The following is a 26603-nucleotide window of genomic DNA, read 5'->3' as shown; positions in this document are numbered from 1 at the left end:
TTCCGGACAAAATATTGCCCAATGCGCATGCGCGTTCCCCAACATGGCAGCTCAGGTAGAACTGTCATGTTTAGATACATTTCCAACGCACTTAAATCCTTTACACGTGCTTGTTATCAAGTCACAATTTAGATATGCGTTTCCAAGTTGCAATGAGCCTACTTCGACCCTTTTATTCACCTCACGGAAGCTTCAGACACTCGGGAAAACTGCCGTTTTGCTCTGCGCGCACTCAACAGAGGAGACGTCAGGTTGGGGATCGGATGGAAACGACACAACTTTAAAACTGTACACAAGTAAGATCTTTCTCAAACACTATGGTCTCCAGGATGATATAAGGGGAGTTGTACGCTCACTGTCACCGTTTTCCCTTAGAAAAGTTGTAATAGGGGCACGAACAAGACAGAGTTTCAAGTGGGCAAACTCGGATAAGTTTTCCAATGGACTTCTCGTACTGGCTTCGTGCCAAGGTCAACCACTATTGGCACGACAAGGGGACTCGCTATCACTTCCCTATCACCCTTTACTTGGAGATGATATATCTCAAGTGCAACACTCTCTGTTCGACTTAGTTGTGTTGGAGTGTACACCTATAACGCAGGGGATGATAACAATCAACACAACAGTGGTGGTCACCGACTGCAGAGACATTGCGCAACATGGTGCACTGGAGACCTCGAATGCTTTGGCTACTAGAAATTTGACCTCGCTATTTGTCTCTGATTTTGCACACTACGCGAATAGTCTTGGCGGGGGAAGCTCTTTACTTGACAACAGGCAAGTATTGGACTCGAGTTTATCCGCTTTTTTGCAAGCACTGGAGTGTAGGCTGGATGTCAGAATCGTGGATATTCGTCGCTTGTACTGTCAAGGGAGAATTGTACTAGTGGAGAAGCGCGATGCTAAAATCGATTTAGACAGTACTGTTTTCGTAAGCAAACAGTTGCTGCTCAAACTCGGGTTATTCAACCGTGAGTGGGTAGTGGTGTCTAGGTTTAACTGCTCATCAGAAATGACAAAGACGTCCTACAGAGGCGAGTCCCTGCCAAGTCCCGGGCAAGCCGATGATAACGCACCTGGCAAAGAGCCATCTAAGGGCACCGAAATGGTCCACCTCGGATCGGTTGTTGTGGCAGATTTCAGCAAGTGTGCAGAGTTGGACCTTCAAGACAACGTTGGCTTCATATCGCCGACTCATTGGTTCAACTTGTCGAACGGAGAGCCAGTGCCAGTCAGTAGCAGAGCTGTGAAAATAAAGGTGAGTAAATATTTGTACATATTTGTTCTTACATTTTAGTTGAAAGTTAAGTGTTGTGCGTCATTGCAACTCAACTTTTTTTCTTCTTAGTTTATATTCAAATCAATTTGAATAGGTTAAAGGGAAAGTTTAATATGAAAGGGATGTGCATGCCCATGTACGCCAATTCTCAAATCCTGGAACATATAAGCAACTGACAATTTGGGACACAGATTTGTCTTCATATAATAATGATCATAATGCTGAATTCTTTGCTGCATTTCTTTGAATTATCTCAGAGATGGAACCGGGTCGTTTCTCAGTCAGGTCTTCAGCTTTCTGAGAGCCTCTCTCGATCAGCATCACCGCTGTTAGCCAAAGAACTCCACATTGATGTTGTCATCTCCCCAGAATACAGTTCTCATGGTCCCTTTGACAGTATCCTCTGTGGGCACTTTACCATACCAAGGTTAGTGAAATAGTCTGCCCTTCTATCTGTACTAATTCTAAAAAATAAAACAAATGTATTAATTAGTAACCAAACGGAAGTGAATGGGCTGAAATTGAGGAGGGACTACCTGAATTTGGCCGATAAGAAACTCACATTCTCTGTTTGTTGCAGAAGATTTTTCTATTGTGTGCACTAATGAATGAGTCTCTGGCCTTGGTTTGTGCTTCATTCTGTTGCTGGTTTGTTGCGTGTTCCCTGTAGGATTTGTTTTGCACGCACTGTGCTGTATTTGGCCTTTTATCTTTTACCTTTGTTCCTTCTCTCCCAGACTTGTGCAGCTGGGCGGTGTTTTGGGCATCCCATCTGAAGGGCATCCTGAAGTCTTGGAGAGCAACTCTGAGGGAATCACAAGGTCCACACGTCAAGCAGACTAATGCTTACACTTATTTATCAATTTACCCTCAGGAACAACCGAGGGAGGTTGACCACAATGATTTAACAAATGTTTCTCCTATACTACAGTGTGTGTCAGATAAAATGGCGTGCCACCATATCTTACTGCTTTAAAAGTCAAATCAACATGAGCACATGATTGGGTATCCAATGACACTTTTCTTACTTCAAACTCTGAACTTTCCTTAGGTGGCCGGTTGTGTATTTCAAAGTGAAAAAGGTTTGTGGCTCTACAGAGGAGGAAGACCAAGGTCCTTACCTTGCAGACACTGTTCACACATCTCTCTACATGGTACGTTTCAACTTTTGACATAAAATGTCACATCAATAGCCAGATTCAGACAGTTTTAAGACTGCATGCATAAAGTGAACATTCAATACTACTTATGTCTTGCTCTTTTGAGTGGTGAAGTATGTATTTCAATAGGCCTACGCTTGGAACTAGGCTAGTGCAAGGCCCCTAAAATGTTGAGATGCCCCTACCTGAGGTTTAACAAAACACGACCATGTTTTCACATATCTTTAAGTTAAGTTCTCCCATATATGAAATGGTATGTGCATGTAAAAATGTACAAATACATTATTGTGAAAATACATTACTGCAGAAGTGTTTAAATTTGATAGATATTGTGACACCCCTTAACTCAAAAGTGCAGAATAATGCCCTGGCTGGAGGGGCGTGGGTCACGTAAGCTCATGCAACCCAATATTGCAAGCTCTGATATTGCTAAAATCGTACATACAAGTAGTCAGCTGTCTGCACTACATACACAAACAAACAGCATTAGGATGTCATAATGCATCTTTGAAATATAGAGCTGTAAACACACAGATACAATAGTCGGAAATATCAACTATGAATAGTTATAAATGTAAACTTCACTTTTTGGTAGCTATTCAATAGACAACTTTCCAAGTTAAATTTGTTCTCATTCAGTGCTGTATGGTCCTGCCTGACAAAAATCCATACAGTTACATGTTTTTTTGATGTTCTAGCTATTGTAATTTTATATATTTCTTTATTTATTTCGGCCCTTGAGCAAGGCAGTTAACCCCCAACAACAACTGCTCCCTGGGTGCCGATGATATTGATTAAGGCATCCCCTCGCACCTCTGATTCAGACTGGTTGGGTTAAATACCGAAGACACATTTCGGTTGAATGCATTCAGTTGTGCAATTGACTAGGTATACCTCTTTCTCCTTCACTACATATGCACACTGTAGTGTAACTGCAAGCACGCAACAACTGTAATACAACAGTCAGCTACTCTAGTAGTGTATCTATAGCCTTTTCCCCATCTAAACTAAGTGTGCAAGGTTGATTCATAGTCTTTGAGGTGACCAAGACATGAGTGTATCCTTACAGTGTGAGAAGACAAAGTAGCCAGTGGTGGTTGTAGTTCTGGGGCCTGACCTGTAGCCAGTGGTGGTTGTAGTTCTGGGTCCTGATCAGCTTGCACAGCTAACTGGTCATTCTTGTCAAGTTGCAGCGACAAGAGCAGTCTCCTTCCTGTATGACTGGTGGGGTATTGGGGCTGTGGGGTGATCAGTTTCCATTTCTACAGTTCGGTATTGTCAGTCAGCAGATGCAGCTTGCATACCAAAGAAACCCATTGACTAAGTGGAATGTTGTCCCAGCCTGAATGATGCTTGGGATACTGGTTGGTTGTAAGGGGAGTCTATGAAACGGCTGTCACAAACATACTATTTTTTATATATTGAATGTGGTAAAAAGTCCTGCAGGTCATGCCCTACATATTTCTTTATATTCCTTTGGAAGTCAGTTAGGATGATAATTTGTCCGATATTAACTGTGGGAGGTTGGCATTGATAACAGACTGGGGTATGCCCAGCAGGAGATGTGGAGTGTGAAAGAACCTGTGAGGGTGACCTCAGGTTACGTAGAGGTTAGCTAGTGTAACTAGGTCATAGACTGTCATTAAGAAGCATTGGTTTTGAGGGACAGCACAGTTCCACACACACTCATTTTAAGATGATCCCTGGGATTTGATGGACAGTAAAAGGGTTGCAGAGGAGCATGAAAGCTAATTCTTCATATGTGAGTCCAGTTCAGATTGGTAGCAAAATGGGTACATATGAGGGCAATGCACACCAGCATTTTCCAGATTGTATTATGGCTGTGAAAGGCCTGATGTGCGGCAGTACAGTTCCATGGTGTCTCTAGTAGTGCCTGAGGGAAGGACTGATGCTGGAGTGGGCTTATCAAGGACTCCTTCTGGGAGATTCAAGATGGTATTGACATTGGAGAGGTTCAATTGCTATGACATGTGAAGGCCCACGAAGTTGATGGCATTTCTTGTCAATGAGTGTCAGGTTGTGTTGGTTCATTATAGTGAACACCAGCCTTATGCGCTTGTCATGTGTGGTTGCATTCTCTTCATACACCATAGCGGTCACTAAGTCAATATATACAGCAACTCCAGGGAAGACTGCCAGGATGGTGGGCATGTTTGTCTGGAAGAAGCAATGTGACCGCTCAACCTGAACAGGATAAAAGCCACCGGAACATTGTGCATCACAAATGCAGTAAGCCAGTGGGAGGTCATATTTGATTCAGGCAGACAAATTGGACTAGCAATGAATCAAAGCTCACTTCTAAATTTATAAGGAGGTGACTTAAGAGCCCAATCCTGGAGTGGCATGTTATACCACAGTGGAGGGGGAGGTTGTAGAGCTAGGGACTGAGTGTCAGAACCCAGGTTGTCTCATTGATCTTTAAAGAGGCTTGTGACTTGGAATACTTGGGGCTGCCATGCCATGCAGTCTGCTGCCATTTTATATATCAAGACAAGGATGTTTGAGTGTATATGGTGGGCATATTGTATTTATAACATAGGTGAAGTACACACAAATAGTCTTGAGTACAGTGCAGCATAGTACACAGATCTCAAAAATGTATCTCTTAAAACGTGAACTTATACAGGTGATTAAAACCACCATTTAATGGAAATGTGGCAGCCATATTGGATTTTGGACACATGGTTGGATTTGGAGTCATCTAGGCCCCCCCCCAACGTAATTGCGACAGTAGGGGCTAAACAAATCCAATCCACAGAGGAACCTTTGATTGAAAAAAATGCCCGTTTTCAGTGTCTGCGATACAACCATCCATTTCAATAATGGGAGATATGGAAAAGCATGGTTCTGTTTGTTATACCTTGGGCAAGGGTATCTCAAAAGCTAAAGCCCTTTTTGAGGATTGTCTACGAGCTTAAAAGAAGAGATGTCACAAACATCAAAGTAAACATGACTAGCTAGACCCCTTACAAGTTTGGAGACTACATCGCATTTGCTAGCAGAGACATTTGCGTTGGCTAATTTAATGATAAGTAAGGTAATTTCACCCCACTGTTTGCCAAGATGATTAGCTCGTCAGCTAAAATTGTTTACAGTTATTTAGCAACCGCTCCTACACTCTTTTGCTGCTTTAAACACCTGTTTCAAAATGATGAGGTTTCTCCAGTTTACTTTTTGCAACTGACACACACCTTCCATGCATATTGTCCTTTTAGGGCGGCTCCACCAATAGTCTGGCTCCCTGTTCCCTTGTTGGCGAGGAGCCTTCCCTCTGGACTAGCCTGTCTCCCCCTGGGCTCTCCAGCACCGTGGACCAATTCTCCACTATCATCCAGCCCCACATGAATGAAAGGTCAGTGTTAACTCAGCAGGATGACATCATTTTACACAACTGGGCTGTATTCATTAGTGCTGAAGTTGCTGGGAAATGGCTGACAACACAGCTCTTAGCTCCGTCAGTAGATGCCTACTGGAGAACTTATTTGTATTGCTTTTAATCTTTTTAATGAATTTATCTTATTAACACTGTTCTAGCTAGCTATTTGTGTAGGTAGCTAATCAAGTAAACACAATGGGCTGTATTCAAAGGTTTTGCTATTTAAAACGCTTTGCTACAGAAACGAGAGTTTCTTATTGGACATCTTATTGGAAGTTCAGGTAGTCCTTCCCCGTTTTCTATTTGGTGTCTAGTAAATACGGTCCTGGGCATCTTCCCGAAAACAGACACGGACATAAATGCAATTCAAATCATCCCGGTTACCATTATTGGCTTGTATATGTCAGCTGATACCGCAGACCCAGGGCAACACGCTAAACAATATGTAAAGTGTAAGTGAACAAGATTTAGTCATAGACAATATAACAGGATACTTACTGTATGTAGAATAACTGTTATCCCCACTCCTTTGTATCACTATGCTGACTTTTTTGTATCAACTTATTTTTGAAGCTCTGCTGCTCTGATGAGCGGCTGCACCATCCTCCTCCTGGGACCGAGTGGCAGTGGAAAATTCACCTCTGTCAGAGCTGCATGCCGTAGACTCCATCTGCACTTAGTGAAGGTACCCTTCAGAATCACACAACTGGCTTATTACAAGATTGAATTAAAATACTAATGTACATGTATTAGTTTTTATGAGGTTACTCACTCTATAGCCATTCGAATTGAGGTAGTAATATGATTCATTTCATGTGAAAAACTCAGTCCATAAGCAGATCAAATCTAAGGCTATCCTCACACTTAGTTAAGAGACTTAACTTTAGTCTTAAGTTGCTTATGTCAAATGTTTGGAAATGTTCAAAAGTTTCCTCTCTCTGCCCCTGTGCAGGTGGACTGCGTGACCCTCTGCGCCGACACGGCCGCCTCCTGTGAGGCGAAGATGAAGTCTGTCTTCCAGCGAGCTGAGGCCCACCGGCCGTGCATCCTGCTGCTCAGGAACCTGCAGTTGCTGGGCCAGCCCAGGGATGGCGCCGAGGAGGATGCCAGGGTCATAGCCGCCCTGTGCCAGTTCATTGCCCACGCCCCTGCCAGGTAGCCCATCCATCTTAACATCTTAACCAAGGCTAGAATTCAGTCGATCCCGGTCATAGCTATGTTTATGCAGTGCCTTTGTTACTACTACTGTAAGCTTCTGCCTGTGCGCGCGCGTGCACACACAAAGATGGCGCTGACGGAGATGGCAGCATCGCAACTAGCTCTTAGAAAACTTTGGAGTATTTAGTTTTTTTTTACATTATTATATCAGGAAATGTTTTTTGTCATTACATACAGCCGGGAAGAACTATTGGATATTAGAGTGGCGGTAACTCCCCAGAACTACCAGCATTACGACCAGGAATACGACTTCCCTGGAGCAGATCCTTTGTTCACTCTCCCCAGAGCAATTTAACTTATTCCAGAGGCCGACCCAAAACATCGGCGACTGAGGAGAGGCACTCGAGGCGGCCTGCTGGTTCGACTTAGGAGGCGCGCACACCACCCACCACTTCTGAGTATATTACTCGCTAATGTTCAGTCTTTGGATAACAAAGTTGATGCGCTTAGAGCAAGGATTTCTTTCGTGGCCTATAACATATTTGTTTCACGGAAACATGGCTCTCTTGGGATACTCTGTCGGAGTCGGTAAAGCCAGCAGGATTCTCAGTACATCGTGCAGACAGGAATAAATATCTCTCCAGGAAGCAGAAGGGCGGAGGGGTGTGTTTCATGATTAACGATTCATGGTGTAATTCTAGGAACGTACAGGAACTCAAGTCATTTTGTTCACCCGACCTAGAATACCTCACAATTAAATGCCGACCATATTATCTCCTAAGAGAATTCTCCTCCGTCATCGCCACGGCCGTTTACATCCCACCTCAAGCCGAAACCTCGACGGCCCTCAAAGAACTTCACTGGAATTCATGAACTGGAAACCACATATCCTGAGGCTGCAGTCATTGTAGCTGGGGATTTTAACAAAGCAAATCTGATGACTAGGCTGCGGAAGTTCTATCAACATATTGACTGTCCTACTTGCGCTATTAAGGCTCTCGACCATTGCTATTCAAACTTCCGGAATGCTTACAAGGCCCTCCCCCGCCCTCCTTTCGGCAAATCTGAGCAAGACTCCATCTTGCTCCTCTCGTCCTATAGGCAGGAACTCAAACAGGAAGTGCCCGTGCTTCGTACTATTCAATGCTGGTCTGACCAATCGGAATCCACACTTCAGGATTGTTTTGATCACGTGGACTGGGATATGTTCCAGGTAGCTTGCGAAAATAACCTAGACGCATACACAAATATGGTGACTAAGTTCAATAGGAAGTGTATAGGCGATGTAGTACCCACTGTGACTATTAAGACCTACCCTAACCAGAAACCGTGGATAGAATGGTAGCATTTGCTCGAGACTGAAAGCACGAACCACCGTATTTAACCAGGGCAAGGTGACTGGTAATATGGCAGAATATAAACAGTGTAGTTATTAAATCCGCATAAGCATTTCGCTACACCCGCAATAACATTAGCTAATCATGTGTATGTGACGCATAAAACTTTATTCGACACACTACTTATTCTGATAACTGGAAGCATCTACATGGTGATAATAGTATTTGTTTTTTGTTGTCAGATAAATGGGACCTACTGCGTAAATAACGAAATGTGAATTCAGTTGAATTGAGCCACCCGGACCTTATTGCAACAACAAGAAACAAAACGTTACTTTTAGTATCATTGAATGAAGGCAAAGAAGGAACGGCTACGTCTATAACCTCCGTCACTCTCTCCCCCTCCCCCTTAGCGTGGTTGTGGTGGCGGCGGTAAGTAAACCCCGGGAGCTGTCGTCTGACGTGATGGCAGCCTTTATCCACCAGGTGTCGATAGAGAGCCCCAGTGAGGAGCAGCGCCGGGCCATGCTGGCCAGCCTCAGCGAGGGCATGCCCCTGGGAAGGGACGTCAACCTGGCCAGGCTGGCCAAGCACACTGCGGTGAGATCCATAGCATGGTTTTATCCATTATATTCATACTTCATAGACACCAGCCCAATTCGGATTCTCCCCAATATTTCTGTTTACTTGTTCACATCCCCCTTCAAGGATTTAAAAGGCACCAGATTGGTTTAAAGACCAATTGAGAATCTATGGAAGTGAGTTTGGTTTTGTGGAAGACACATTTGGAAGGACCATGACTTTTGATGATCCTTCTAACACCTCCCCCTCTATCCTCTTTTTATATTTCTCTCTATACCTCCCCCTCGACTCACAGGGCTTTCTATTGGGGGACCTCAGTGCACTGCTGACTCAGGCTGGTAAATCTGCTCACGCAAGAATACTCCAATCCTGGTGAGCCATCCACCCGCAATTGCTCTCCTCTTCCCCACTGAATATCAGCTGAACTCTAGCAACTATGCACAATGTGTTGTACTTGTTATGTTGTATATTGTGTCCTATTCCTTGTGATTCTCTGTTGGCTGCATATTACTACTTAAAAAAAGGAATTATTTCAAAAGGACATCATACCACTACAGAATGACTGAGGCAGGCATTTGTGTTCAGTTTCCCAGAGGGGGCCAGTGTGCAGGAGGAAGAGGACCTATGTGCCTGTGGGGTAACCGTCCTGGCCCAGGACCTCACCAATGCCTTGGAGACCCTCCAAGACGCCCACTCTCAGGCCATCGGAGCCCCGAAGGTACAACCCGAAAATGGGGCGCATGGCTATTTCTCGAATTATCTAAATAATCGTCCCCTTCCTTGCCTCCTCTCCTACATTGCATTGGCCTGAACGAACTGACCAGGTGAAAGCCAGTCTAATGGTGACCTTCCACCATATAGTTTTCCAGTCAGTGCAGATAAAGGAGAGATAAGGAGACAATATTTTTGTTTTAGATTTTTTGTTTGTTTATCAGTTTAGATGAAATCCATGTCTCTGTTACGATTCTCTACCCTTCCCTTCACTCGTTCATTCCCCCTCATGCATTTAAAAATCATTAGATTTGTTACAAGCATGGCTCGAGTGAGTTTCCCACATATTCTTCATACCAGTCCATTCCTTTTAAATCCATGAGTGGAAGTGTACGAGTGCACACGAAATGGGTAGAGATTTAGACTGTTGCCCATGTTTCACTGGCTCAGAGGAGACTGACACTGATCAACTGCGTATGGTGGAGAAGTGTAACGTGTGTGTTGTCAGATCCCCAGTGTGCGCTGGCAGGACGTTGGCGGCCTGCAGCAGGTGAAGCGGGAGATCCTGGACACGGTGCAGCTGCCCCTGGAGAGGCCCGAGCTGCTGTCCCTGGGCCTGCGCCGCGCCGGCCTGCTCCTCTACGGGCCTCCCGGCACGGGCAAGACCCTGCTGGCCAAGGCTGTGGCTACAGAGTGCTCCATGACCTTCCTCAGGTAGGAGACAACCAGAGGAGACTGGATGACTGGGTCAAGTTCAGTAGGGCACACTGTAGTGAAACAGTTGCAACGGGAAAAAAGTGTTTCTTATTGGACAGGTTCAGATAGCACCTCCCTGTTTTCACGCAACGTTTTCTCCCAACTGTACATGACCCTGGTGTCAGGGGAAAAAAGGGATGAGAAAGCTGGAGAAATGTTATGGAATGTTGCAGATACATTTCTTATATAGAGCCAACATTCCCTATTTTAAGTGACGGAGAAGTGTCTGTTCTACATAATAGATTTCTATCCGATTTGTTCTGTAATGTTGCACCCCCCTGAGCCCGGACACCGGGTAATGAGCATGGTGAATAAGCGAATCATCCATATTTGTTCCACACATTCACCTGAATGATTGTGCTTGAATCCTGATGGCTTTGTCTTCCTCTTCGTTTAGTGTCAAAGGCCCGGAACTCATCAACATGTACGTGGGTCAAAGCGAGGAGAATGTGAGAGAGGGTGAGTGTAGTAGTGGAGTTAGATGGCTGTTTGTTCAACTCCCCTGGGCCCGGCGCATGGCTTGCCAGTAAGGTTTCGTCAAAGTGACTTTTCTGCATTGCACGTGCTTATCAACCCTAAATCGGGCCCTAGTTGAATACATTCAAACAACTGTAAGTGCAGTTTACACCTCTCTGTAAAACCCTGATGGTCTATTGACCGACACATCCCTGTGAGATCGAACAAATTGTTTGCAGAGGATCCAAGCTCACTACTACTTTTGTACTGCCTTATGCTTGTTTTTCTTCATGCTCCTGTTGCATTGTCTGAAAACAGCCTAATGAAGGCAAGAGGTCAAGTCTAAATATACGCATTTATACTACCGTTCAAAAGTTTGGGGTCACTTAGAAATGTCCTTGTTTTTTAAAGAAAAGCACTTTTTCTTTGTCCATTAAAATAACATAAAATGTATTGGAAATACAGTGTAGACATTGTTAATGTTGTAAATGACTATTGTAGCTGGAAACTGTTTAGAAAAGGCCCATTTATCAGCAACCATCACTCTTGTGTTCCAATGGCACGATGTGTTAGCTAATCCAAGTTTATTTAAAAGGCTAATTGATCATTAGAAAACCCTTTTGCAATTATGTTAGCACAGCTGAAAACTGTTGTCCTGATTAAAGAAGCAATAAAACTGGCCTTTAGACTAGTTGAGTATCTGGAGCTTCAGCATTTGTGGGTTCGATTACAGGCTCAAAATGTCCAGAAACAAATACCTTCCTTCTGAAACTCATCAGTCTATTCTTGTTCTATATTCCATTCAAGATATATTCCATTCAAATTGTAGCCGTTTCTAGCTACAATAGTCATTTACAACATTAACAATGTCTACACTGTATTTCTGATCATTTTGATGTTATTTTAATGGACAACAAATGTGCTTTTTTTTTCCAAAACAAGGACATTTCTAAGTGACCTTAAACTTTTGAACGGTAGTGTACATTTGGTGAGAGCCAATGCCCTATGATGTGACTGTCCTGTACATATGATTTCCAATAAAATGGTTCTTCCTCTCTCTCGTTCAGTTTTCTCCAAAGCTCGAGCGGCGGCCCCTTGTATCATCTTCTTTGACGAGCTGGACTCTCTAGCGCCCAACAGAGGGCGCAGTGGAGACTCTGGTGGAGTCATGGACAGGTGGGTGGGATTGATTTTTGGACAATACACCACTGAAAATGATCATTATGATTAAAAAAAAAAAAAAAATAGACAAAGTGGTTAGATCACGTCATAAATTATTATGCAACAAACACAGGTTATTTTGGCGCTCCAGAGTCGCCCTACATTTTCCGTAGGTGAAACTGGACCTTTTTACATTCCATTTTTTCTCAATGAGGCCAATGAAAGTGTGTGGATATTGAATCATCTTTCTACTGAAACACTGTCATTTTGTGGAGCGTTAAAATATCATGAAGGGGTTTTGCGTGTTCAGAAGATCAGTGACTGTCTTTTCTTGTAAAACCCTGCTTCCCTCTATTTATATAGGATCAGTTTACCCTCCCCAAATTCTGACCTTAATCGTTGGCGGGAAACAACCGAAAACTGATCATAGCTCAGTGCCTAAGAACAACTTCATCCTCTTCCTTGTTTGAACCTGATCTCTGTTAACTGTAGGGTGGTCTCTCAGCTCCTGGCTGAGCTTGACGGACTTCACTCCTCTGGGGACGTGTTTGTGATTGGAGCCACCAACCGGCCAGACCTGCTCGATCAATCATTGCTCAGACCTGGCAGGTGAGATTCAAATGACGGTTTGTCTAGTCAATCAGTGTGGGTCTCCTCACAAAGCAAATGTTTATGTAGTATACGCCTACAGGCATGTACCTTCTGAAAATGTCATCTTTTTAGATGTTGGACGGGTCTGTACTTTATTGTTCTAAAACCCTTTTTTTTTTTTGTCTTTTCCATTGTTTTTAACCTTATGGTTTCCTCTGCTGCTTTTTCAGGTTTGACAAATTGGTGTATGTTGGGATCAATGAAGACAAAGAGTCTCAGCTGCAAGTTCTGAAGGCCATAGTCAGAAAGTATGTGTGTCCTGCCTGATTATCATTTATTGTCAAACATGAACAGCAAAAAGCTGGTAAAAAGTACTGGTGTTTTTTTGTTCAATAATTATCCCCGCAGAATCAAGGTTAAAGTGCAGAAGTGTGTTTCAAACATGGTATTTGTGCTGTATGTGAATTGCTATGCGTGTCTGTGTGTTTCTGTCCTCTCAGGTTCAAGGTGGACCCCAGCGTCAGTCTCCAGGATATAGTGGAACGCTGCCCTCCTCAGCTCACCGGGGCGGACATATATGCTCTCTGCTCCGACGCCATGATGTCTGCCATTAAGAGGAAGATTGCACGTGTCACCGACGGTACGTTTGGCCCTCACAAATGGAGACATGTACATTTTCCTTATAAAGTTCGGTTAAAAATCCTCCTTCAGGTGTAAAAACAATTTTTTTAGCTTAAATACAGGATTTTTAAAGCCTGAAACAGAAGCATGGAAAACTGTGATGTATGATTGCCTCTGATTGCCTCTGCCCACTGTTCACACGAGTGGGCTAAACAAACGGTCAAATCATTTGAAAATACAACAGTTCCACTTTTAATATTTAAATGTAAATAGAATGGTGAATCTTCAATGGTATCTTTATCTTGTTCATTGATTAAAAAACATAGTTTTGGCGTTTTTAAAATCAAATCCATGTGGACAATCTATCCAAATAATGTGCCTATAAAATCCATAGTCTCATTGCTATAAACCCATTTTGTTTCTTGCGTTTGTCCCTACAACCTCCTCGTATCATGTACTGTAGAAACAAATCATAATATGAATGCATCTTATTTTGGCAACACATGGACGGACACATTACGAGATCATTCAGTCATGTTCAGAAGTTTTTACTACAGTGCAAAATTTGTGGCAGTTGTTTCTCTATGAATTTTTCATTCCACAAAAACATAAACCATTATAAATGATGTACTGGAAAATATATAAAATACCATTCTTTCATATCATCCTTTCTAAATACCAATGTCATATCTACTGTTAATAGTATTTTAAGAGGTGACCGTCTCAGTTCCTGGCAACCTCAAGCGTTAGTAACAAGTGCAATAGGGACTTATTTATCTCTTTCACACTCTCCTTTCTCTCCACAACCCCCTTCTACTCTGCTATATTCTCTACCCCCTTTCTCTCCACAACCCCCTTCTACTCTGCTATATTCTCTACCCCCTTTTTATCGTTTCCACTGCCCCTCCTTTTCTCTCTCGCCCTCTTTCACTCTCAGGTCTGGACACCGAGGATACTCCTCTCATACTCTCTGCCGAAGACTTTAACCAAGCATTGGATTGCCTCAAACCGTCCGTCTCTGAACAAGAGCTGCTCAAATATAAACTCATTCAGCAGAAACTCACTGCAAAATAACCAAGCCACCCAAGCCTAGTGCCGCCCAGTTATGGAGCTAAGCTATTCTCTTCTGCATGCACTACGTTACCCCAAATCCTCTACCACAAGCGTGTATTCCTCAAGTGTTGGCTCTGCAAAAAAACTGTGGTTGTGAAATTCTCTTCCTTTTCTCTGCACTAATGAGTGAATGAGCAGTGTCATTTAGGCCAAGGGACCAAACTAGTACACAACCTAATTAATGCAAAATATTGTAAGTGGACCACATTTGTACAGTTTGCAATTTGCAAAATCAATCTGAACAGTCAACTTAAGGTTTGTGCTGTATATTTGTAACCACTAGTTTCTGAATTGACCTTAACTGAACTTGGCAGTGTTAATGGCAGCAACAAATGCATATGAACGTTGTTCAAATGAAAACTAGTATATCCATGTCCCAACTTTACTCCTAGGAGGGCCATCGCTTTCCTATATTCTCAGTGACACTAATGCTGCTGTTCTGTTTAGTTTCTCTATTCTCACTGGAGTTACTAGCCATATGTTGTCCAATTTAATTCCATTAATTGCAAAGTTGACTCTCAACTTTTTGAGTCTTGCATTTCAACAGGATGTTCCAAATCCGAGTGGTTTATTATTCCAATGCTTCCCCAACCTGAACTATTTTGAATGCTGGTTTCTTTTACAAGCCATCCTTTCAGAGACTTGTTTGAGCAACAAAAGACCCAGCCAAGCCATCAACAGTTCAAATAAAAACCATGAATATAATGAGTTGATGGAAAACCAGCATACTCAAGTTCTCCGAGACCAAGTTTTGGGTAACATTGGTTGATGCCGAGTTTCCCCTTCCACCCTGTAGATAATTTGCATAAAATAAATTCAGTAATACAAAATTCACTATTATGAAACATTTTAAAAACATGAATCACTTAAGTACAGTTTAGAACAAATACACATTGAAACTAAGCTACCGCATTAATCCATGAGAGTGTATCCGGTCACACTTTGTATTAAGTTGGCAGTTTATTGTTTTAAGAAATAATTTGTTACAGCATGAGTATATATGAGTAACAAAGCTGATGTTTTTCTGAGTGACGCATTGTTGGAGGAATTTCAATGTGTATGGTTCAAACCAGAGTTGAGCTTGAACTAGAGTTTAGTAATTATCTACCTTAATTTTGACTATTCCAATTTTGAAGATTGAAGATTGTATAACGGAAGTGAATGTATTTACATGTGAAATGGGACAACTTAGTATAAAGTGTAACCATGAAAAATGAGTAATTTATCATATTCAAAGATTTCTATCAATGTGAAAAACGATACTTATATTTTTGTATGATGAGACATTGTGCTTCCCATCTCATGGTAGCAAAAATGACAATGGGATTACAAAAGTAAGACAAAATAATCTATAAATTGTTAATTGTGTTAACTATAACTTTCAAATGGTGCAAACTTTTTTTGCTAGCGAGGTTAAGTGTTTGTAATTTATGATCTGATAAAAAAAAAAAAAAGTGTATTTACTTGGGTTGGTAAAATAAACTTTACCAAAATATTAACTTGCTTTACTTGAAACCTTGCCAATACACTGCAGTGTCATATGATATTTGAAGTGCTTTGTTATTTCATGATACCTGATTTGTGAAAGCTTGCCATTCACCTAAATACAATAGGCAATATTAGATAATGTAGTAAAAAAATTAACAAAATGTTAATTGCCAAATAGATTTTCTGTCTTGTCCATGGCACTGTAAAAATAGGCTTTATGATTTGAATGTAAAAGTGTTGCCTAGAATTGTTACCTATTTGTAAAGGAATACAAGCATTTCGCCACACCTGCAATCACATCTGCAAAGTATGTGACCAATACAATTTGATGAGATTTGAACGTTTACCTCAAATGCTTAACCCCTTCTCGCTCTGTTTTTCCCCTTTCAAGTCACAGATGGTTTATGTAAAATAAGGAAAAATGATGGGTCAGATTGTTAATGGCGACTCTTTCATTGGCCCAGAGTTGCATTAATCGTGTGTACCTACTGTGGTTTAGATATTTGCACCTGCTAGCCATGGAGAGGCACTATTTTCTTATTCACCCACTCAAAAACAATTTAGCTTATGTGAAACAACAAATCATTCTCTGACTGGAAAAGATATAGCCTAAGAACACAGCGATAGTCAGTTCTGTTAAACTAAATGTATGCCACTGGATGTAAATAATGTACAAGTCACACTCATTGTACTATAATGAACCATAACACATTTGGATTTGAAGAGATATACAAATGGGTGTGTAGGAGAAGATCTCGATTTAATCAGGGGGTCTAGATCTCTGTTGCAGATCCCTTGTTTTCACAAAAGACGGTAAACCTCTCTGTTTGCTTTGGCTTTTAGTTCGTTGCTTCGACAAAGATTCGAAACGTAGTTCTTCCATGTCTTCGTCTTTCATATCCAACTCCGGTGTGGAGATCCTCTTTGCCAAGACCTCAAGTGAAATGCGGCATTCGATTGCAGGTTCTATAAGACAAAGAACATGTGTTTTTCAATTTGATCATCATTTGTATTTTGACAAATTAACTGATTAATTGCTATAACAGGCCTGTATAGTTCAATATTCATTTAGATATGGCAACGATAATATATCAAGATAATGGGAAAAAACAAAGGACACACTTTGGTTACTTAGGCAATTGTAAAGTATACAATTGATCTAGGTTGAAATATGCTAACTGCTTCCACTGGGAAATGATGATTACAGAGGCAAGATGCCCACTAGGAAACAGGCCAGATCATTAGCATGCCACTAGCATCGGAGTTTATGCTGCTGGTGGGAATTTAGTTCTTAAGATGTTGATTGATCCTGTATCTTATTGATCTTATTGCCAACCAGAAGTCGGACAATGTAGGTTGAGGGGGTGCTGAACTTTTTGAAGCCTTCAAATTGATTTACTTAACTACTGCACCCCATCTTCACTATGCAAGTGCATGTAGTGTTATCCTATCCTAGAGACTATGGCTGTATTCAGAATGACATAGTATGTTTAGCTGCAGTGTACGAAGTATGTATGTTTAAATATGGTTGACAGACCAGGATGTCATACAACATTTGCCCCAAAATTGAATAACAGCAAGGAATGTCTGATTTTATGTAAGAATTGCAGCTCTCAAAATTAGATATATTTTCTAACTCAAGATAACTCTACAGTAAAATGACAATATTCTTGTCAAGAGTTTGGGACCTCTAGGTGTTGGATTAACATTAGCATTTGCAATCCCGCCCAGAATACCTGCCCATATTCACTACCGGATGTAGTATGTTTAGTACAATGTTGCATGCTCATGTATTTAGCAAGTAGTTCCCCATTCTGAACATAGCCAATGGTCATGTGGAGGGCCGTTTTGCATATTAGTTAATTACAGTAAACTGGTCTGTCGTTGGGGTAAGATTGGAACCTCTGCTGGGTAGTCATTCTACTGGATTTTGAGGACAGGAAAGTGTGCTGTGCACATTTGCTCTTGAATTCTTCCTCTTTTCTTGACTGGCTTTTGAAACCCGACAGGTAGGTAATCACAGAACTCTAATTATTAAGCCGAATATTAACCATCAACTTTAGTGTACAGTTAATATTTTATCCAGTTACACTTTACATCAACAGGTATAACACATTATGCAAAACTTCTCAGAAGCATGTTTTGGCCTCCTTATGTCTTATATAATCTAGTAATGATCCTGACTACGTTTTGTCACTTGAAGATTTGATTAGACATATTGCAAGCCTTATAATACGACATCTCAAAGGCTCCCTACATGCTGATAAGTTATAAAGAATTTTCACTGTCGGCTTTAAATAAAGTGTTACTGTTTATCCCTTTACAGTAGGCATTATTCATTTATGATTAGAATGTACTGTTTCTATTAAGTGTTGGAAGACCACACACGACACACACTCATTACCTTAGACCAATAACTGTTCCTCAATCTCAACTGTTGGGGTTGGGCATCTCTTGTGACGGGTATAGCTATTTAAGAATCATCTGTTTTGAGGGGAGGGAGTTTATTCTTACATGCAACACTAGCCATATTTACCGCTTACGTGGCCTTTGCTACTTTTGTGCGCTTCATCCTTTTCCTCCGCATGAGGGTCACCTGAGGCCTTTTCAACCCCGCGATGAGCAGCAGCAGTCTGGGCCGGGACTTGGTGAGCCAGCTTCTCAGTAGCGTCCCCTTGGGAAACCTGGGGGAATGGTAACAGCTTAATCCACTAGTTTATACAGCACCATTTATATAAGCACGGTGTACATTTATATGACCGCTAACTTGACTGTTACTGACTATCTGCACAAGAGGTTGTCCATTGTTTTAGTAATTATATATGAAGGCGAGGAAAATTAATCTCATACAGTCATGCATGTAATTTCTCTTGGAAGCTTGTGTCTGTTACTGGTTCCACGTTTAACATGAGGTCAATACTTTTAGGCATGAGGCTTGGAGGTGAAATACTTGTTTTCTTTCTTTTAGGCAGTATTGACCTAGATAATTGCACAGATGAAATACGCAATCATTCATAAGTACAGACGTCAATAATAACTTGGCCACAATTTGGCAATCAAATACGATATTTACTTCATCGTTCATCCTGAGTAAAGGCCCTGCTGCCAGTTAATGGATTTGAAATGACCATTATTGGATCTCCTTTCACATAATCATATTGCTGTCCTGAAAACGTACTAATGTTAGGGATAATTAACACCACTTTGTCAATTACCTCAAGCCCTTCAGGTGAGACTATACAGCAAGCAGCTAACTTGCAATTTTGATCAAGATCTGATCTCAAGCTAAATATAATGTTAGTGTGATTTAACTAATTATATATATATATATATATATATATATATATACACACACACACTCAGGTTGTAGTATTTAAAACTCGTTTTCAACCACTCCACAAATTTCTTGTTTACAAATTTAAGTTTTGTGAAGTCAGTTAGGACATCTAGTTTGTGCATGACACAAGTAATTTTTCCAACTATTGTTTACAGACAGATTATTTCACTTATAATTCACTGTATCACAATTCCAGTGGGTCAGAAGTTTGAATACACTAAGTTGACTGTGCCTTTAAACAGTTTGGAAAATTCCAGCAAATTATGTCATGGCCTTAGAAGCTTCTGATAGGCTAATTGACACCATTTGAGTCAATTGGAGGTGTACTTCTGGATGTATTTCAAGGCCTATCTTCAAACACAGTGCCTTTTTGCTTGACATCATGGGAAAATCAAGAAATTAGCCAAGAACCCCCAATAAAATTGTAGACCTCCACAAGTCTAGTTCATCCTTGGGAGCAATTTTCAAATGCCTGAAGGTACCACGTTCATCTGTACAAACAATAGTACGCAAGTATTAACACCATGGAACCACGTAGCCGTCTTACTGCTCAGGAAGGAGACTCGTGTCTCCTAGAGATGAACGTACTTTGGTACGAAAAGTGCAAATCAATCCCAGAACAACAGCAAAGGACCTTGTGAAGATGCAGGAGGAAGCAGGTACAAAAGTATCTATATCCACAGTAAAACGAGTCCTATATCGACATAACCTGAAAGGCCTCTCAGCAAGGAAGAAGCCACTGCTCCAAAACCGCCATAAAAAAGCCAGACCATGGGAACAAAGAGAGTACTTTTTGGAGAAATGTCCTCTGGCGAGATGAAACAAAAATAGAACTGTTTGGCCATAAGGACCATTGTTATGTTTGGAGGAAAAAGGGGGAGGCTTGCAAGCCAAAGAACACCATGCCAACCGTGAAGCACGGGGGTGGCAGCATCATGTTGTGGGGGTTCTTTGCTGCAGGAGGGACTGGTGCACATCACAAAATAGATGGCATCACGAGGAGGAATATTATGTGGATACAGTGCCTTGCGAAAGTATTCGGCCCCCTTGAACTTTGCGACCTTTTGCCACATTTCAGGCTTCAAACATAAAGATATAAAACTGTATTTTTTTGTGAAGAATCAACAACAAGTGGGACACAATCATGAAGTGGAACGACATTTATTGGATATTTCAAACTTTTTTAACAAATCAAAAACTGAAAAATTGGGCGTGCAAAATTATTCAGCCCCTTTACTTTCAGTGCAGCAAACTCTCTCCAGAAGTTCAGTGAGGATCTCTGAATGATCCAATGTTGACCTAAATGACTAATGATGATAAATACAATCCACCTGTGTGTAATCAAGTCTCCGTATAAATGCACCTGCACTGTGATAGTCTCAGAGGTCCGTTAAAAGCGCAGAGAGCATCATGAAGAACAAGGAACACACCAGGCAGGTCCGAGATACTGTTGTGAAGAAGTTTAAAGCCGGATTTGGATACAAAAAGATTTCCCAAGCTTTAAACATCCCAAGGAGCACTGTGCACGCGATAATATTGAAATGGAAGGAGTATCAGACCACTGCAAATCTACCAAGACCTGGCCGTCCCTCTAAACTTTCAGCTCATACATGGAGAAGACTGATCAGAGATGCAGCCAAGAGGCCCATGATCACTCTGGATGAACTGCAGAGATCTACAGCTGAGGTGGGAGACTCTGTCCATAGGACAACAATCAGTCGTATATTGCACAAATCTGGCCTTTATGGAAGAGTGGCAAGAAGAAAGCCATTTCTTAAAGATATCCATAAAAAGTGTTGTTTAAAGTTTGCCACAAGCCACCTGGGAGACACACCAAACATGTGGAAGAAGGTGCTCTGGTCAGATGAAACCAAAAATTGAACTTTTTGGCAACAATGCAAAACGTTATGTTTGGCGTAAAAGCAACACAGCTCATCACCCTGAACACACCATCCCCACTGTCAAACATGGTGGTGGCAGCATCATGGTTTGGGCCTGCTTTTCTTCGCAGGGACAGGGAAGATGGTTAAAATTGATGGGAAGATGGATGGAGCCAAATACAGGACCATTCTGGAAGAAAACCTGATGGAGTCTGCAAAAGACCTGAGACTGGGATGGAGATTTGTCTTCCAACAAGACAATGATCCAAAACATAAAGCAAAATCTACAATGGAATGGTTCAAAAATAAACATATCCAGGTGTTAGAATGGCCAAGTCAAAGTCCAGACCTGAATCCAATCGAGAATCTGTGGAAAGAACTGAAAACTGCTGTTCACAAATGCTCCCCATCCAACCTCACTGAGCTCGAGCTGTTTTGCAAGGAGGAATGGGAAAAAATGTCAGTCTCTCGATGTGCAAAACTGATAGAGACATACCCCAAGCGACTTACAGCTGTAATCGCAGCAAAAGGTGGCGCTACAAAGTATTAACTTAAGGGGGCTGAATAATTTTGCACGCCCAATTTTTCAGTTTTTGATTTGTTAAAAAAGTTTGAAATATCCAATAAATGTCATTCCACTTCATGATTGTGTCCCACTTGTTGTTGATTCTTCACAAAAAAATACAGTTTTATATCTTTATGTTTGAAGCCTGAAATGTGGCAAAAGCTCGCAAAGTTCAAGGGGGCCGAATACTTTCGCACGGCACTGTATATTGAAACAACATCTCAAGACATCAGTCAGGAAATTAAAGCTTGGATGCAAATGGGTGTTCCAATTGGACAATGACCCCAAGCATACTTCCAAAGTTGTGGCAAAATGACTTAAGGACAACAAAGTCAAGGCATTGGAGTGGCCATCACAAAGCCCTGACATCAATCCTGTAGAAAATTTGTGGGCAGAACTGAAAAAGCGTGTGCGAGCAAGGAGGCCTACAAACCTGACTCCGTTACAGCAGCTCTGTCAGGAGGAATGGGCCAAAATTCACCCAACTTATTGCGGGAAGCTTGTGGAAGGCTACCCAAAACGTTTAACCCAAGTTAAGCAATTTAAAGGAAATGCTACCAAATACAAATTGAGTGTATGTAAACTTCTGACCCACTGGGAATGTGATGAAAGAAATAAAAGCTGAAATAAATCATTCTCTACTATTATTCTGAAATGTCACATTCTTAAAATAAAGTGGTGATTCTAACTGACCTAAGACGGGGAATTTTTACTAGGATGAAATGTCAGTAATTGTGGAACTGAGATTAAATGTATTTGGCTAAGGTGTGTGTAAACTTCCGACTTCAACTATGTATGTAATGTATGCAATGTGTGTTATGTATGTATTACCACAAGGTATTTGCTAGGCTACAAAGTTTGGGTGTCCCTTGCCCAATTCTGTGTTGTACTTGTTTAGTTGCCCCCAATTAACTTGTTTTTGCATGTGAATATGCAAAGAACATGCTAAAAACAATGTGGCTGACAACTTGAACTTTTGATCTTTTATGTGACCAACACTCTTGGGTTTACCGTAAAGTTATGGACTGCCAATGCGCACACATCAATCTCATCTCCTCTGATACCTATATCACCAGCCTTTTTTCTATATGAATTTTAGACTAATGCAATATTCTTGCCTTGCTTATCCTTAAAGCATGCACAGTTTAAACACCTGAATACTTGGAGGAAACAATCTGTCACTATGGTTGCTGACAAGGGCACACAGCCACACGCTACTGAGAGACCCGTACATACACGTTCTGCATGTATCTTAAATGTATGGCTGCAATTTCCAACCTATATGGCGTCAAACTACTGAATAAACTTCATCCACTTTGTCGCACACTCTGTTGCATGAGGATATCTCGAACGACAACTAGGCCGGGACAATGGATTAGCTTTGAATCACACCTAATCAAATGGCATCTAAATTGCACTCACTTGTGGCAGGCTTCCATAAAGTAAACCTGAAAAAGAAACCAGAACAGTACCTCAACCAGTAACAGTCCTCACCGAAGCACCATAGCTACCTTCTTACACCGAGCTCACATGCTTTGCTATTGCACAGCGGTAGACGTGCGAGCAGTCTGCACCACGGGTGTGCCTTTTAGCCCTTACATATGTCTGACCCCTCGCAGCTCCACCGAGTTCTGACTGCTGAGCACGATGGAAAATATAAAACCTTCAATTGTTCGACTTTTGCTGGTCGTGCGCGGCTAAACTGGCCAGAGAGAAATCTAGCAATGTTTAGATGTGGTATGGCCTTGCTGAAGCCATTGTTGTTCCTCTGTGGATTTGGTGTTAAATGTACCGAGGGCAACATTGTTTGTTCAGTGCATCCATCCCCGCTCCCTCTTCCCCCTCACCATTTCCACTTTTCATTAGCTTTATGGAAAGAGGTCAGGATAGATTTCCCATTTCTCTGTCCTCTCAAGTGGTACAATGTTAGGAGTGTGGTGTCTTCAATTCAAAATTAGTTGTTTAATTTTGTACCTTAATCAATGTTCTAAAGCTTTAGGAGCCTCTTCAGATATCATGTTTGATTGAAGCCTAGGTGTGAACCCTCTGAATTGTGCTTGACCTCTTGCTGACCTCTTCATGACATCTAGGTTAAAGTAAGTGTCTGGTCATTTTCAAGTAGTTGTTCAATAAATGTCATAGTCCTTGCTCATAGTGTCGGAAATCCGAAACATTTCACCAAGTGCTAAAAATATTTTCCTCTACCATTAATTTCTTCACTTAGAACATTCCTTGTTGATAAGGGATATTTCCACACCCTTGTATTTCCACATTATACATCCAGGTTGTCCTTTCCTACTCTGATAGTGCACCCTCTCAACTTGCGAGAGTGAGGAGATTGCTATTATGCAGTTTACGATTCCAGCTCCCAACCTGAGAGCTGAAATCTTGCCATTTTGTTACTGACCAGTCCCCTGAGTCAGTTAAGCCAGATAACAGACATTATTCTCTCCTGTCTGTCCTGTAGCAACTAGCAAGAGGAGCTCAGTCTTATCTAGAATGTACTAAATCTTAAAGCATTTGCCTAATCACCAACCAGGCATATACTGTCACTCTTAGCAAATGTTCTTCAATAGCATTACAAATGTTCCTCATTGGTAGCTAAAGATTCCAAACACTGATAAGAGTTCAAATATAGTTATAGCTCTAAAATATCCATTGAGAATAACTTTTCAAAGTAGGACATACCGTAGTAGTCTTTGTTTGGCATGAAAACTACCAAGATACCACAATTACTTTCTTACAAGTTATTAGCACTTGCCTTAAATACATCAGGAGTTGAGAGGTTCTTACTCCTGAGCAATAGTTAAGAGTTCAAGTATTATAAATGGAGGTGAGGAACTCCAATTGCTGCCATTAGTATATCCACACCCAAGCTACCTCTCTTTAAAGCCACACAGTCAACTTCAACTCTTCTTTCGGCACACGACTTACAGTACTCGCCTAAAGTTCCTACCTCTGGAGGAATAACAAACGGAAAGCAGTCCTTACCAATTGACCCCACACATTTGTTAGGTTATGCCCCCCGCGTCCCTGCAAAGGCACATATATGATCCTGATCGTTTTTTTTTTCTTTCACACTAGAAGGTTCAACCAGGATGCAAAAACAAATCGGCTAAATAATAGGAGGCCATGAAGTCCACAGGGGAGGCAGGGAGGGGGGTTTAAAAAGGAGGGTCCACTCAGCAATTCTCACTGCAAACCGCAACGGATGATCCTGGCCAGCCAGCCAATCAGGGGGTCGACTTGCCCCGTTGCCATGACATCCGGCACTTGACCAATATAAAAAACACAACCATTGGACAATGTAGAAAGAGGTCAGCCAAACTGTCATGTCCCCACAAGAAGTGGGCACATAGATGATCCAACTAACTTAAGTTCACTTACATCCCAGTCTTTGCTTTTCTGGTGGAAGAATATCTGGCTATTAATTTCCATGACCTTTTATTATGCTGTGATTTGTACTGTCACTACATTATTTTACCCGGGGGAAATATTTGACTAAAATGTGCTCTACTGGCTCAAAAGCGACACAACTTAAACAGACCCAGCATATTTAGAACCCACCATGCTCAGAAATGTATCCTTTTCCAATCATACACTCACTATCAGCTATGAAACCTGTGGTTAGTACACCTTGTGCATTTTGTAATAGAAGCAGCTTTAATTGTAGTGGCTACATAGTGCTCTCTAGATGGAGCTGTGGCTTCAGCCATTACTTAATGAGATGCAGGAAATGTGTCCTCACCCCAGGCAGGAGTGGGAGGAGCAGGACTGTAATGGTATGCTTAGTTTCCAGTCTGCACAGCTCAGGATAGCCCCCCTGTTTGGGCACTGCAAAGACTGCTGAAGAAGAAAAAGGGGGAGGAGGAGGGTAGAAGGCCTGGCACTGCATTGCAGATCATAAAATGAGAGGGAGGGAGAGCTGGGATTTCCGGAGGGATGCTGTGTGATTCCCTGTTGTAAGTCTGCAGAATATCAAATATGCCAGGCTAATGGCTCCTATTACTCACTGCAGTTTAGTGTGTTAGGGTATGGATTTCAATTGGTCTTAATATTACAATTAATGTAATTTTATAATGATTTGTAGTAATATTTTATTGAACAATTTCCCCTCAATTATCCAGAGTAATTACCCTGATTTCTAATGGAACCTTGACTGCTTGGTTGCTTGAGGACCATACATTCTGATCATTATACTCTTCATACCTGGTTAAGTATAGTGTGAAGCCTTTATACAGTTAATTCGGGAAAGTATTCAGACCCCTTAACTTTCCACATTTTATGTTACAGCCTTATTCTAAAATGTCTAAATAAAACAACGTATAAGTATTCAGATCCTTTGCTATGAGATTCAAAATTGAGCTCAGGTGCATTTTCTTTCCATTAATCATCCTTGGGATGTTTCGTCAACTTGATTTGAGTCCACCTGTGGTAAATTCAATTGATTGGACATGGTTTGGAAAGGTACACACCTGTCTATATAATGTCCCACAGTTGACAGTGCATATCAGAGCGAAAACCAAGCCATGAGGTCGAAGGAATTGTCCGTAGAGCTCCGCGACAGGATTGTGTCGAGGCACAGATCTGGGGAAGAGTACCAAAAAATGTCTGCAGCATTGAAGGTCCCCAAAAACACAGTGGCCTCCATCATTCTTAAATGGAAGAAGTTTGGAACCACCAAGACTCTTCCTAGAGCTGGCTGCCTGGCCAAACTGAGTAATCGGGGGAGAAGGGCGTTGGTCAGGGAGGTGACCAAGAACCCGATGATCACTCTGACGGAGCTCCAGAGTTCCTCTGTGGAGATGAGGGAACCTTCCAGAAGGAAAACCATCTCTGCAGCACTCCAATCAGGCCTTTATGGTAGAGTGGCCAGACGGAAGCCACTCCTCAGTAAGAGGCACATGACCGCCCGCTTGGGAGTTTTCCAAAACGCACCTAAAGGACTCTCAGAAATTAGAAACAAGATGCTCTGGTCTGATGAAACCAAGCTTGAACTCTTTGGCCTGAA

At 41.7% G+C, this 26603-nt stretch overlaps 1 protein-coding gene and 1 long non-coding RNA gene across 5 annotated transcripts; one reads left to right on the top strand and one right to left on the bottom strand.

Moving 5' to 3' along the window:
* The first annotated feature begins 19 nt into the window (after positions 1-19).
* pex6 (peroxisomal biogenesis factor 6) lies at positions 20-15817 on the top strand. The gene is made up of 17 exons (XM_029682273.2): positions 20-1258; positions 1537-1706; positions 2017-2100; positions 2331-2433; positions 5676-5812; positions 6410-6521; positions 6789-6991; positions 8745-8931; positions 9209-9285; positions 9499-9631; positions 10133-10338; positions 10778-10839; positions 11904-12012; positions 12490-12606; positions 12819-12896; positions 13089-13228; positions 14147-15817. The coding sequence occupies exons 1-17, from the start codon at positions 44-46 to the stop codon at positions 14281-14283; spliced, it is 3270 nt and encodes a 1089-aa protein (XP_029538133.2). The 5' UTR covers positions 20-43; the 3' UTR covers positions 14284-15817.
* On the bottom strand, positions 13742-24742 carry LOC115142659 (uncharacterized). Of its 4 annotated transcripts, none has more exons than XR_003865534.2 (3): positions 24584-24742; positions 18347-18494; positions 13742-16776 (listed from the first exon to the last, which is right to left on the bottom strand). It is a non-coding gene; the product is annotated as an uncharacterized LOC115142659 (long non-coding RNA). The 4 variants fall into 4 exon arrangements; XR_010458766.1 differs by having other exon boundaries at positions 24527-24598; XR_010458765.1 differs by lacking the exon at positions 24584-24742 and adding an exon at positions 23015-23219.
* Positions 24743-26603: the final 1861 nt, after the last annotated feature.

This window comes from Oncorhynchus nerka, linkage group LG15 (genome assembly GCF_034236695.1).
Source record: "Oncorhynchus nerka isolate Pitt River linkage group LG15, Oner_Uvic_2.0, whole genome shotgun sequence".
NCBI classification, from domain to species: domain Eukaryota; kingdom Metazoa; phylum Chordata; class Actinopteri; order Salmoniformes; family Salmonidae; genus Oncorhynchus; species Oncorhynchus nerka.
The sequence above is the reverse complement of the archived record's forward strand: the minus strand, read 5'-3'. Positions and strand labels throughout refer to the sequence as shown.

Excerpts from the sequence above, each read along its gene's own strand:
- pex6 (XM_029682273.2), top strand. The coding sequence starts at position 44 with ATGGCAGCTCAGGTAGAACTGTCATGTTTAGATACATTTCCAACGCAC. Across the intron at positions 10,339-10,777 it reads TGCTCCATGACCTTCCTCAG|TGTCAAAGGCCCGGAACTCA; the intron begins GTAGGAGACAAC and ends CTCTTCGTTTAG. Across the intron at positions 12,607-12,818 it reads TCATTGCTCAGACCTGGCAG|GTTTGACAAATTGGTGTATG; the intron begins GTGAGATTCAAA and ends CTGCTTTTTCAG.